Source organism: Chiloscyllium plagiosum, chromosome 34 (assembly GCF_004010195.1).
Source record: "Chiloscyllium plagiosum isolate BGI_BamShark_2017 chromosome 34, ASM401019v2, whole genome shotgun sequence".
Lineage (NCBI taxonomy): Eukaryota > Metazoa > Chordata > Chondrichthyes > Orectolobiformes > Hemiscylliidae > Chiloscyllium > Chiloscyllium plagiosum.
This window is the reverse complement of record NC_057743.1, coordinates 43,110,893-43,125,368: the sequence shown is the minus strand read 5'-3', so window position 1 is coordinate 43,125,368 and position 14,476 is coordinate 43,110,893. Positions and strand designations below refer to the sequence as shown.

General features: G+C 42.2%; 1 protein-coding gene across 1 annotated transcript in view; it reads left to right on the top strand.

The window, feature by feature from the left end:
• vwa5b1 (von Willebrand factor A domain containing 5B1) overlaps positions 1–14,476 on the top strand; it is a 210,734-nt gene that overhangs the window by 73,915 nt on the left and 122,343 nt on the right. Inside the window, exons 8-9 of the mRNA XM_043675431.1 lie at positions 7,260–7,436; positions 13,893–14,003. Coding sequence (XP_043531366.1) covers positions 7,260–7,436; positions 13,893–14,003 — 288 coding nt within the window. The remainder of the gene's footprint in view (positions 1–7,259; positions 7,437–13,892; positions 14,004–14,476) is intronic.

Below are 14,476 nucleotides of genomic sequence, written 5' to 3'. Positions count from 1 at the left end.
TGTATTTTTCTATGTTCTATGTTCTAATTCCTGTGTTGTTTGTATAGAGTGTCTGGATCCACTGATCAGGTGTTTCAGTTTCTGCTGTAGTTCTTTAGCCAGTTTGTGTGATGGTGTCCCTGGTAGTGATACTATGGGTCTGAGTGGGATGTCTGGTTTGTGCACTTTAGGTAGTCCATAGAATCTGGGGGTGGTGTTGCTTTCAGGTTTCATTCTTTGTAGGTCCGACCTGGTTATCTGTCCGTTTTTTTGTAGGTTCCTCTGTGTGTTGTTTATCCTATTGGTGAGCTGTGGGGTGGGGTCAAACTCCCTCTTTTGGTAGGTGTTGGTATCTGCAAGTAATTGTTGTGCTTTTTGGATGTAGTCTGATTTGTCCAGGATGACTGTCATTCTGCCTTTGTCTGCTGGTAGTATGATTATGTTCTTATCGTTTCTTAGTGATTTTAGTGCTTCCCTCTCCTTGGTGTTGAGGTTATGTGTTTGTCTTTTCCTTGTTATCAGAGGTACGATACTTTGTCTCACTGTTTGTTGTGTCTCTTCTGTCAGTCCATTGTTCCGGAGTGTGCATTCTAGTGCTGCTAGGAAGTCTGCTGTCTTGGCGTCCCTGTGGTTGTAGTTGAGTCCCTTGGCCAGTATTGTTCTTTCCGTGTCTGTGAGCTGTCTGTGAGAGAGGTTTCTAATCCAGGTGTGTGTTGTGGTGTCCTCTCTGTTGTGTGTTAGTTTGGCCATTTTTTCTTTGAGTGCCGTTTTTTTGCGTTGTGTGGTCCTGTTCTGTCCTATGGTGACGGCCTGTTCTATGGTTCGGGTCCATTCCTGATTGGTGGTTTTTGAAATTAACGATTTTTGGCGCACAATTTCTTGTCTGTATTTGTGAAGTCTGTTGTGAGCGTCTGTAATCATTACCTGGATCATCCTGAGTCCGTTCTGTCTGGCTGTGTCCCTGGCTAGTGGGTTGTTGACTGGTGGTCTGTATCTGACACATGGTGGAAGGATTCGATTCTTTCGGCATTCATGCAGGAACCGGAATTGTTCGTATGTGGCGCTTAGGCGGTTGGCACAGGACTCATAACAGCACACAAACCAACAGCCACTCTCAGACAACAACTCATCAGAACGAAGGACCCGATACCCAGCATGAGCAAAACCAATGTAGTGTACAAAATCCCATGCAAGGACTGCACAAAACACTACATAGGACAAACAGGAAGACAGCTAACGATCCGCATCCATGAACACCAACTAGCCACGAAATGACACGACCAGCTATCCTTAGTAGCCACACATACAGATGACAAGCAACATGAGTTCAACTGGGACAACACTACTATTATAGGACAAGCCAAACAGAGAACAGCCAGGGAATTCCTAGAGGCATGGCACTCATCCACAGATTCAATCAATAAGCACATCGATCTGGACCCAATATACCGACCACTGCAACTGACAGCTGGAACTGACAACCGGAAGCGGCAGATTCAAACCACTATAAATGCCGGAGGAAAGATCACAGAAGCGCTTCACAGGAGGCTCCCAAGCACTGAGGATGTCACCTAGACAGGGGACGAAACGTCTGCAACACAAATTCCCAGCTCGGCGAACAGAACCACAACAACGAGCACCCGAGCTACAAATCTTTTCACAAACTTTGAATACTATAGTTCCCAGATGGTTCAGGTTTTGTCCATTGTGTAGAGGAGGGTTTTCTGATACAGTATGTAAACAGGCCAACAAGGGGTGAGGCCACATTGGATTTGGTATTGGCACGGCACGGTGGCACAGTGGTTAGCACTGCTGCCTCACAGCGCCAGAGACCGGGTTCAATTCCTGCCTCAGGCGACTGACTGTGTGGGATTGAGGTTCACAAGGAGGAGGTGTTAGAAATTCTGGAAAGTGTGAAAATAAATAAATCCCCTGGACTAGATGGGATTTATCCTAGGATTCTCTGAGAAGACTTTGGCTTTGATCTTTATGTTGCCATTGTCTCCAGGAATAGTACCGGTAGACTAGAGGACAGCAAATGTTGTCTGCTTGTTCAAGAAGGGGAGTAGAGACAACCCTGGTAATTATAGACCAGCGAGACACACTTCAGTTGTGTGTAAAGTGTTGTAAAAGGTTGTAAAAGATAGGATTCATAATCATCTAGAGAGGAATAAGTTGACTAGGGATAGTCAGTATGGTTTTGTGAAGGGTAGGTCGTGCCTCACAAACCTTATTGAGTTGTGAGATGGTGACCAAACAGGTGTGTGAGGGTAAAGCGGTTGATGTGGTGTATATGGATTTCAGTAAGGTGCTTGATAAGGCTCCCCATGGTAGGCTACTGCACAAAATACTGAAGCATGGGATTGAGGGTGATTTAGTGGTTTGGATCAGAAATTGGCTACCTGAAATAAGACATAGGGTGGTAGTTGATGGGAGTTCAGTTACTAGTGGTGTAACATAAGGATCTGTTTTGGGTCTACTGCTGTTTGTCATTTTTATGAATGCAGAGCTGGGCTGAGAGGTGGAAAATGGAGTTTAATGCAGAAAAGTGTAAGGTGTTTCATTTTGGAAGGAGTAACAGGAATGCAGAATACTGGGCAAATAGTAAGATTCTTGGTAGTGTGGATGAGCAGGGAGATCTGTGTCCATGTACATAGATCCCTGAAAGTTGCCACCCAGGTTGATAGGGTTTTTAAGAAGGCACGTGGTAGAGGAATCAAGTTTTGAAACCATGAGAGCATGCTGCAGCTGTACAAAACTCTGTTGTGGCTGCAATTGGAGTATTACATGCAGTTCTGGTCACCGCATTATAGGAAGATTGTGGAAGCTTTGGAAAGGGTTCAGAGGAGATTTACTAGGATGTTGCATGGTATGGAGGGAAGGTCTTATGAGGAAATTCTGGGGGACTTGAGACTGTATTCATTAAAGAGAAGAAGGTTGAGAAGGTTAAGGTGACTTAATTGAGACATATAAAATAATCAGAGGGTTAGATCAGGTGGAGAGTCTTTTTCCTCGGATGGTGATGGTTAGCATGAGGGGGCATAGCTTCAAGTTCAGGGGTGATAGATATAGGACAGATGTCAGAGGTTATTTCTTTACTCAGAATAATTAGGGGCGTGGAATGCACTGCCTGCAACAGTAGTAGACTGGCCAACTTTAAGGGCATTTAAATGATCATTGGATCAGCATATGGACGAGAATAGAATAGTGTAGGTTAGATGGGCTTCAGATTGGTTTCACAGCAAATTACAGAATAAAGTTACAGGTAAATCATTTAGAATTGAGGTGAGGAGAAATTTATTCACCCAGAGAGTGCTGAGCTTGTGGAATTCACTGTCACAGAAAATATTTGAAGACAAAACATCATATGATTTTAGGAAGGAATTAGATGTAACACTTGGGCTAAAGGAATCAAAGGATATGGAGGAAAAGCAGGAACAGGGTATTGAATTGGATGACCAGCTGTGAGGTAGCAGGCTTAAAGGGCCAAGTTTTCTATATTTCTATTTTCTATAGTTCTATAATACTTGAACTCTGGAATTTCCTCAAAAGAGCAGGTTGACTTTTTGAGCTGAAAAACTGTCCACACCAGTTGCAGAAAGGTTCAGTTCAGGGAGATGTTTTGTTTAGGCATTACAGCTAAATTATAATAAAAGCATTTGATTAACTTAAAAATTGTATAATATATTTACATGATCAGATTACAGAAAAATTATAAATAAGCAGCCATTGACTTCAAGGTTGAATCAATGGTAGCTTAGAGAGGGCCACAACATCATGGCGGTGGATGATGCTTAAGGATTTTCTGTTCTCAATTTATCTGTTTGTTTGACTGGGAGAGAGGTTAACTGCAGTTTGGCGCTTAGTGCTGAAACAAAGAAAATGCAGGCAGCACAAGTCAGAGTGTAGTCAGTTAGTGCAGGAGAAGTCCCTGAAAGCCATAGAAAGTTAACTTCAGTTGAAAATGTGGTGAAGGAAGCTCACCAGCAGTATTCATTTATACAGCTGAGAAAGATTAGAGCAAGAAATACAGCAATAGCTCAGTAAAGCTGGATGTTTGATACAAGCTGAATTTATGCCAATAATGAGATTCTTGGGGCAGTCTCCAGAGTCCTGGGAGCTCACTCTCAGAAGAAGTTAGACAAGACAGTACACAATGAGTGCCAGGTAGAAACAGGGGTTCTGGAGTGCTTGTCCACAGATCCCTAAGGGTGGGAGGGCAGGTTAATAGACAGTTAAAAAGATATATGGGACATGTCTTTATCAGTCGTGGCATAGATAATAAGAACAGGGAGATTATGTTAGAGCTAGACAGAACTTTGGTTGAGCCAGAACTGGAGAACCATGTTCAATACTGGTACAGTGCAATCTGATCACCACGCCATAAGATGTGATTACACTGGAGGGAATGCAAAGGAGATTTATCAGAATGCTGCCTGCGATGGAGCACTTCAACTATGAAGAGAAACTGGATAAACGTATTGTTTTCTTTGGGTAGTGAAAGCTGAGGGATCCTTGGGTGAATAAAATTGAGGGGCATGTATAAGGTGGATAGATAAAACTGTTCTCCATAGATAAAACTGTTCTACTTAGTTGATATACATAAATGATCTGGAAGAGGGTATTGGTGGTCTGATCAGTAATTTTGCTGACAACACGAAGATTGGTGGAGTAGCAGAAAGCATAGGGGACTGTCAAAGAATACAGGAGAATATAGATAGACTGGAGAGTTGGGTGGAGAAGGGGCAGACGGAGTTCAATCCAGACAAATGTGTGGTGATGCATTTTGGGAGTCTAATTCTAGAGCAAACTATACTGTAAACGGAAGAGCCTTGGGAAAGGTTAATGAGCAGAGAGATCTGGGAGTTCAGGTCCATTGTACCCTGAACATTGCTGCACAGGTGGATAGCGTGGTCAAGAAGGCATATGATATGCTTGCCTTCATTGGACGGGGTATTGAGCATAAGAGCTGGCAGGTCATGTTAAAATTGTACAAGACATTTGTTCAGCTGCATTTAGAATACTGTGTACAGTTCTGGTCGCCACATTACCAAAAGGATGTGGGAAGCTTTGGAGAGGGTGCAGAGAAGGTTTATGAGGATGTTGCCTGGTATGGAAGGTGCGAGCTATAAAGAAAGGTTGAGTAGGTTAGGTTTATTTTCTTTAGAAAAAAGGAGATTGAGGGGGGACCTGATTGAGGTTTATAAAATTATGAAGGGTATAGACAGGTTGGATTTTCCAGGGTGAAGGATTCAATAACAAGAGGTCACGCTTTCAAGGTGAGGGGAGAAAAGTTTAAGGGGGATACACATGACAAGTACTTTACACAGAGGGTGGTAGGTGCCTGAAACGCTTGCCAGCAGTGGTAGTAGAGGCAGGCATGGTAGATTCATTTAAGACGCGTCTGGACAGATGCATGAGTCGGTGGGGAGCAGAGGGATACAGATCCTTAGGAATTGGGCGATAGGTTTAGACAGTGGATTTAGATCAGCAAGGCTTGGAGGGCCGAAGGGCCTGTTCCTGGGCTGTAAATTTTCTTTGTTCTTTGTTTAAAAGGTCAGTCCATAATATTAAGGTGAAAGGCAAAAGGTTTAGAGGGAAACATTTTTTCACCCAGTGGGTGGTGGGAATCTGGAATGCACTACCTGGGAGCCTCGTTGAGGCAAAACTCCTCACATCATTTAAAAATACTTGAATGTGTACTTAATGTTATCACATTCAAGCTTATGGACCTATTGCAGGAAACTGGCACAAGCATAGCTTTAGATTAGTTCTTTTATCAATGCAGACTTGATGGACTGAGGGCTTCTTCCGTAATGCACAAATCTGTGATTCTAAGAAGTTAACTACGTGAGCAGTATATAAGGCAGTTCTGAAGTGGAAATACTTTCAAGTGAGTTTTTTTTTAGATTACATTACAGTGTGGAAACAGGCCCTTCGGCCCAACAAGTCCACACCGACCCGCCGAAGCGAAACCCACCCATACCCCTACATTTACCCCTTATCTAACACTACGGGCAATTTAGTTTGGCCAATTCACCTGACCCTGCACATCTTTGTGACTGTGGGAGGAAACCGGACCACCCGGAGGAAACCCACGCAGACACGGGGAGAACATGCAAACTCCGCACAGTCAGTGCCTGAGGCGGGAATTGAACCCGGGTCTCTGGCGCTGTGAGGCAGCAGTGCTAACCACTGTGCCACCGTGCCGCCCACGGTGGCATCTAGTCCTGAATCTAGATATTCAAAAGTGAAGAATTAGAATCCCTTGCAAAGGAAACAGACTTTGAATTGGATTTGATGGTCCACACTGTCACTAACGTCTGGGTGGGATTTGTCTTGACCGCATCGGCCTTTTAAAGTGCTGTCTGTGGGATGTATCCCAAAGTTTGTTTATTAACTCTATACTCATCATGTTAATGCTGTTCAATGCCTGAATTGCATGGCTATTGTAAATTGTTTTGTTTTCTAACTTTCTATAGTGAAAGTTTAGTTTTTGTTCAAAACCGTGGAGTATTTTTCTGCAGTAACTTTTGTTTTGTTGTTAAAACAATAGTGGCAGCATTGTGTGCTTATGTCCCAGTAAAAGACCAAGTTAAATAAAACAAACAAGAAACAGATCCATCAAGCCAGATTTCATTCTGGGATCTGACTTGTCCAGTATAACATTAACTAGGATGAGAACACAGTCATGCCACTGCTCACCCATCACAAACATATCTGGTCGGCATGGACAGGTTGGGTCGAAGGGTACACCTCTATGACTCTGTATGCACAAATGGATTAGAAGCAGGAGTGGGCCAGACCATGTATTTCAAGAAATATTGTGGCAGCAGGCTGTTTGGCTGTTGAAAACGTCATGGTTTATTCTATCCTTTGTTATTCCAATTTTCACAGACTTTCCGTAAAATTTAGATTTTATGCAGATTAATAATTCACTTCACAGTCTAAGAATAAGGGGTAAGTCTTTCAGGATCTGAGATGAGGAAGGACTTCTTCACTCAGAGTTGTGAATCTGTGGAATTCTCTCCCACAGGAAGCTCTTGGGGCCAGTTTGATAGATATATTCAAGAGGGAGCTGGACGTGGCCCTTGCTGAGAGGGATCAAGGGGTGTGGGGAGAGGCCAGGAATGGGATACTGAGATTACATGGTCATCCTTAATCATGTTGAATGATGGGCCATGCTCGAAGGGCCAAAGGATTTACTCCTGCAGCTATTTTCTATGTTTCTGCTTCTGTTTAATTTATGGTCAATTAAATATGTGCTTTATTTCTGACAGTCTGAGATCATTAGAAAACGCCTCAACAAAGATATTGGGCACAATCCTGTCATCATGTTGAATTTCTGTCCTGATTTGAAGACTGTTTCCCCAGATTTAAGGATGGCACAGGGCGAGTTCATTTTTCTAATAGACTGTAGTGGAAGTATGAGTGGAGTGAATATCAGCTGTGTCAAGGTAAGAACAAACAGTTATGCTTTTGCTGTTCACTGTTTATTGAAGGGCATAGTCACAAATAATGTGTTGTTCCTCAGCTTGAGGTGGCATGGTAGCTCAGCGGTTAGCACTGCTGCCTTACAGCACCAGGGACCTGGGTTCGATTCCATCCTTGGGCGACTGTCTGTCTATGTGAGTTTGCTTATTCTCCCCGTGTCTGTGTGGGTTTCCTCTGGGTGCTCATGTTTCCTCCCACAATCACAAAGATTTGCAGGTTAGGTGAACTGGCCATGCTAAATTACCCCATAGTGTTCAGGGATGTTTAGGTTAGGTGTATTAGTCTGGGGTAAATGTAGGGAATGGGTCTGGGTGGGTTACTCTTCGAAGGGTTGGTATGGATTTGTTGGGCCGAAGGACCTGTTTCCATGTAGGGATTCTATGTCTATGTCGAGCTATTTCCAAGAATCTTCCAACATATTGCACCATCCAGTGAAGAACAAACATCTATGTCTGATATTCACCCAGACATTGAGGTCCCCAATTCAAATGTGCCATATATTTGTGATTGCCAAGTAGAGATCAATTAAATCCCTATATGAATTGGAGAAAGCCTACATTCCTAATGGTGTGATTGTTTCAATAATTCACTTTTGATTTTAGACTCTGAGTGCTGCAGATTGTACTATCAATAGACAGTAGCTGCTTTAGCAATATGTTGAAGCCCAAAGATACATGAGCCAAAATTCAGCTGAAGGTCTCAGATCAAGAGAACAGGCTAATTAAATAAATCAATCCAATGTCTGAACTTCTGCACATATTCATTTATTAAACTGTCTTTTAGGTAATTTTGATTAGTTATTTATTCCAGAAATTGGTGCATCCTGCACCTTAACATCTACAAGAATAAAAACAGAGTGTAACTTCTGGTGAAAGGTCACAGATCTGTAACATTGGCTGGAATCTTATAGGGGTTTATGGAGTCTTGGCCACTATCTTGACATTCAAGAATGGCCTTGCATTGCCTCTTTCTGGAGGGCCAAATGCATCACAGAATCACAGAATAATTACGGTGCGGGAGGAGGCTATTTGGCCCAAAGTGTCTACACAGCTCGATTATTGGTCTGGATCTTTGTCTAGTGCCAGTCTTAGAATCATACAGTACAGAAAGGGCCTTCAGCCCATCAAGTCTGTGTACCACCATAAAAATCAGCCAATTTCCTGCATTTTCCCCAAATCCATGCTCATCACTAGTATTTGCAGAAACCTCCAATGTCCTCTGGAGTGCCTCAGTCACATTTCCAGGCAGTGCATTCCAGACTCTAACTGCTCACTGCGAGAAAAAGCTTCTCATACCAACTTTGCTTCACTTGCACATTACCTTGAATCTGAGCTGTCTCATTCTATTTTCTTTTACAAGTTAAACAAATTCATCCTATCTACTCTGTCCAGTCCTCCATGGTTTTGAAAATTTCGATCGGATCTCCTCTCAGACTTCTTCTCTGCAGGGAGAACCTGTCCAACCTATCCATATAACTCAAATTTCTCATTCCTGGATCAATTCTGGTAATTCACTTCTGCACTCCCTCCAATGAATTCACATCTTTCCTATAATGTGGAGCCCAGAACTTTACGCAATGCTCAAACTGAGGTCTAAAATAGAAACATAGAAAATAGGAGCAGGAGTAGGCCCTTTGACCTGCTCCACCATTCAATATATCTGATCATTCAACTCAGTCCCCTGTTTTCATTATTTCCGAATACCCTTTGATTCCTTTATCTCTAAGAACTATATCTAACCATTTCTTGAAAATGTTTAATATTTTGGCCTCAACCACTTTTTGTGACAGAGAATTCCATAGGGTCACCACACTCTGGGTAAAATTTCTCATCATCTCGGTCTGAAATGGCCTTCCCCAAATCCTAAGACTGTGACCCCTGGTCCTGGACTCCCCAGTCATCAGGAACATCCTTCTTGCATTTACCGTGCTTAGTCTTGTTCGAATCTCACAGGTTTCCATGAGATCCTCCCTCATTTTTCTAAACTCCAGTGACTCTACTCCTGATTATCCAATCTCCCTTCATACATCAGTTCTACAGTCTAAGAAATCAGTCTGGTAAATGTTTGATGCACTCCCACCATAACCAGAGCATCTTCTTCACATAAGAAGACTAAAACTGCATCCAATATTCCACTCCAGGCAGGGTCTCACCAAGGCCCTGTCTAATTCCTTGTTGCTGTACTCAAATACTGTCACATACTATCTGCTTTCTTCATTGCCTGCTGCACCTATTTACCTTCAGTGACTGGTGCACAAGGATACTCAGTTCTTGTTGCACCTTTCCCCTTTCCCAACCTATTCCCATTCAGACAATAATTTGTCTGTTTTTACTCCAAAGGGGATATCCTCATATTTATTCACATATACAAATTCACCCGTGCATTTACCCACTCACTCATCCTGTCCAAATCAAACTGAAGCATCTCTACATCCCCCTACCAAAAGAGAAAATGCTGGAAAATCTCAGCAGGTCTGGCAGCATCTTTAAGAAGAGAAAAGAGCTGATGTTTCAAGTCTAACTGACCCTTTGTCTACATCCTCCTCACAGTTCGCCCTCCCACCCAGCTTTGTGTCATCTGCAAAGTTAGAGATATTACATTTAGTTCCCTCATCTAAACCATTAATATCTATTGAGAAGAGATAGGGTTCATGCACTGATCCCTGCAGTATGCTAACAAGTGCTTTGTACAAGTTCAACATCACGTCCTTACACTCTGCTCCTATTAGTAAAGCCAAGAGTACTATGTGCTTCATTCCGCATGCATTATGTCCCACTCAGGCTGCAGTGATAGGCCTCCCCCTGGGATTAAAGACTGCTGGAGTGGATGTCCTTTCTACTTGCAAACCAGAGTGTGGTAGCTTTATTGAACAACAATGCAACCAGAAAAGCAATGGCTGTTGCTGATGTGACACTCACCAGCAACACAAGATTGTCACTGAATTATAGGTCACATGTAACTGATGATTGCAGAGAAAAGTTGCAGATCAACACCATTTTTCCACCAGGATCTCTGACTGGGCAACACACACTGGGCTAGCTAGTCATATCTTGATCCTTTGAAACAATTGAAACAAATGAATTCACTTCTCTTCCCACGGGTCCTTCCTGTGCCAGTGCAATATCTGTTTCATTTACACTTTTACCTTCTGCTTTCACACCATCCAGAGCTCCAAAACCTCTTTGCAGGTCAAAGAGTGATTGACTTGTGTTTTTTCTTTAAATTTAGAGTCTTGCATTTATTGTTTACCATGCAAACTCTTCTATACTGGGGAGACCAAACACAGATTAGATGATCACTTTGTAGAGTATTTCCACTAAATCTATGAGAATAACCCTGAGCTCATGATTCCAAGGCAATTAGTGAGATTGAAACTAAGACATGTTTCTTTTCATGGCAGAAATTGTTTATTGACTTGCTACGTCTTACCCCTTACATCCCACATTCAGAATCACAATTGCTTCATTTTTTTGTAAACTCCCACACTACTGCCAAACTGTGGTAGTGCTTATTTCTCCCCAGCATCCATGTCATGTGTGTGTAGGTGTAGGACACATTGAATGCAGAAAGCTTTATTCATATTCCATCACCAGGAAGAAAAATCACCCGAGTGGCCAGTGACAAGCTGTGCTCCTCTCTTTTGGGGCAATGCCTACGTGATTGAAAATTGCTTCCTTTTTATGTTTTCAAATTATTAATAGCTATCAAATATTTTCTTAATCTTAATCAAGACATTAACAAGCCTTATTAGCAAACATTATCACCCTGTGATAATTATTCTGCTGTGCTTCTCCAGCACCACACTTTTTGATTCTGATCTCCAGCATCTGCAGTCCTCACTTTCACCTAAATATTATCACCCTGTAAACTGCCATTTTGATTCTTTGCCCTGGTCCCCCTTTCTCTTTCATGTTGAAAAGTCATAACTAATGGAATGCCACAATGTATAGTCTTAGAAACTTATTTATTTATTATATAGATTAATGGCTTGGAGGAGGGGACCAGGACGTAATATATCTAAATTTGCTAATCATAGAATCCCTACGATGTGGAAGGAGACCATTCAGCCCATCGAATCACAACAGTCCTCCAAAGAGTATTCCATCCAGACCCCCCCCCCCCCCCCCCCCAACCCATCCCTGTAACTTTGCATTTCCCATTTCTAACCCACCTAATCTGCACATCCCTAAACACTATGGGCAATTTAGCACTGCCCATCCAGCTAACCTGCACATCTTTGGGCTGTGGTAGGAAACTGGAGCACCCGGAGGAAACCCATACAGATACAGGGAGAATGTGCAAATTCCACACACTCATCCGACACTCATCGAATCAAATCGTGGCCGTTGGCGCTGTGAGGCAGCAGTGCTAACCACTGCACCACCATGCTGCCCCATGATACCAATATAGGTGGGAGGCATGTTATGATGAGATTAATATTGAATATGCAAAGAGATATGAATAGATGAGTGAGTGGGCAAAATTTTGGCAGTTGAAGATTAATGTAAGAAAATGTGAGTTCATGCACTTTGAATCAAAAGACAGACTATTATTTAAACAGAGAGAGATTCCAAAAAAAGTGCAGTGTACAGGGATCTGGATGTTCTTATGAATACAACACACAAAGTTTGCATGCAGGTACAAGAAGTAATTAAAAAGGCAAATTGAATTTTGGCCTTCGTTGCAAAGAAATTGGAGTTTAAAAACAAGAAAGTATTGTTATAACCGAACGTAGTGGTGGTGAGGCCATGCCTTGAGTGCTATGTATAGTTTTGGTCCTTGTATATAAAAAAATGTATTAACATTGGAGGCTGTTCAAAACACTTACTAGGCTGATTCCTGGAATGAGTGGGTTGACTTATCAGGAACAACCAAACAGGTTAGGCCTTTCATCTTATTATTAGCCACTGACGGTCTCCATTAACAGCTATTCAACCTCCTAGCCAGATTGGTATCTACTCCTTTGTCTGTCCAACTGCTGTTCCGTCTCTTTGGTCTCTATCCCTACCTATCGTTTGCTCCTTACCCCTTCACTGGATCTGAAATGTTAACTCCAAATTCTCTCCCCAGATGCTGCCAGACCTGCTGAGGTTTTCCAGCAACGTTTGTTTGTTAGGCCTTTAATTATTAGTGTTTAGGAGAACAAGAGGTGATCTGATTGAACCATACAATGTACAATACAACTCCTTAGATACTGAAACAGTCTGTGTTCAAATGCTGGGCAATATCCAGCTTGGGCTGACAGGAGGCAAATCACATTCATGCCACACAACTGCCGGGCAATGACCATCTCTAATAGAAGATAATATATCCACTGCACCTTGACATTCAAGGATGTGATCATCACTAAATCCCCCATCAAAATCCTGGGGGTTACCATTGACCAGGCACTCAGCTGGATTTGCCACATAAACACTGTGGCTACAAGAGCAAGTCACGGGGTGGGAGTACTGTGATGAATAACTCACCTCTTGACTCCTAAAGCCTGTCCACCTTCTACAAGACACCGATCAGGAGTGTGATGGAATACTCCTCACTTGTTTGGATGGCTACAACTCCAACAATACTCAAGAAACTGACACTATCTAGGACAAATCAGCCCACTTGATTAGCACCACAAGCACAAACATCCACACCATCCAATAACAACGCTTTGAAGCAGTAGTGTATGCTAGTTACAAGATGCACTGCAGAAATTCACCAAAGATTCTCAGACAGCACCTTCCAGACCCATGACCACTTCTACCTAGAAGGACAAGGGCAGCAGATACATTTGAACATCACCACCTGCAGGTTTCCCTCCAAGCGGCTCATTCTGATTTGGAAATATATCACCATTCTTTCACTGTCGCTGGGTCAGAATCCTGGAATTCCCTCCCTCAGGGCATTGTGGATCAACCTACAGCACATGGACTGCATTAGTTTAAGAAGGCAGCTCACCACCATCCTCTCAAGGGCAACTAGGGATAGGCAATAAATGCTGGTCTATCCAGTGACACTACATCCCATGTCCCATGGGTGAATCAAAAAATATAAAAACATACAAATCTACATCACTAAGATGTGTGTAGGGAGTTTACCTAACTGTGCAGTTAGCTTCTAGATGTTTATTGAGTGGTTATGTGAAGAAAGCTCAAACCAAAGTACCCAATGGCAGAACTGTCATTTATTCTATTTCTTTTTGTTTCTGTGAGCTTCTCTCCAGGTGACGATTTTATGCAAATTAATCCCAGTGACAGCAGTATAGAATGAATGTTTCAGCAATCAGTAGGTGCTTTAACTGACTTCTATTGTCAGGAAACTTACTTCACATGCACTAATCGATAGTTGCCTCAGGTTATTCTGGTTGAAGTATCCATGGGTAATATTTTATGTCCACTTCAAGGCACTAACTCTTTGCCTTTTTTGATGTTGTAAAGGATGCGATGCTGGTAGTCTTGAAGAGTCTCATGTCCTCATGTCTCTTTAATATAATTGGATTTGGTTCCACTTTTCGGACCTTGTTCCCAGCTAGCAGGTCTTACAATGAAGTAAGTCATTATTTTTTATTGCTCTTTGTCATTATTTCCCTAAATATGTAATGCATAAAATGGAATTTACCTGCCAGCTGTTTAGCACTGGTTTAAATTAATATTGAATGTTCCTTAACATTTTTAGTAGCTAGAATATTTGCCTGAAAATGATTGCAATGATAGAGATTTGGAAAACTCTTGTCATTTAATAAATCTATCTTTCACTCCAACATGACTTTTTCTGTGGTGCAAACATTTCCTTTTGTTTAAATTAACCTATTTTTCTGATCAACCTGTTCAGAGTGTTATTACACACCTCTGGAACAGGTGAGACTTGAATTTAGGCCTTCCGGTCGAGGGGAAGGGGCTCCATTGCTGTACCACAAGAGGACCCTGAAACTGAAAAAAACAATTTCCTTTTATTTTATCCATTGCCAGAGTCCTTTTGATTTTTTTTCCTTTTGCTCCCATTATGCTGTAACTATGCAAGT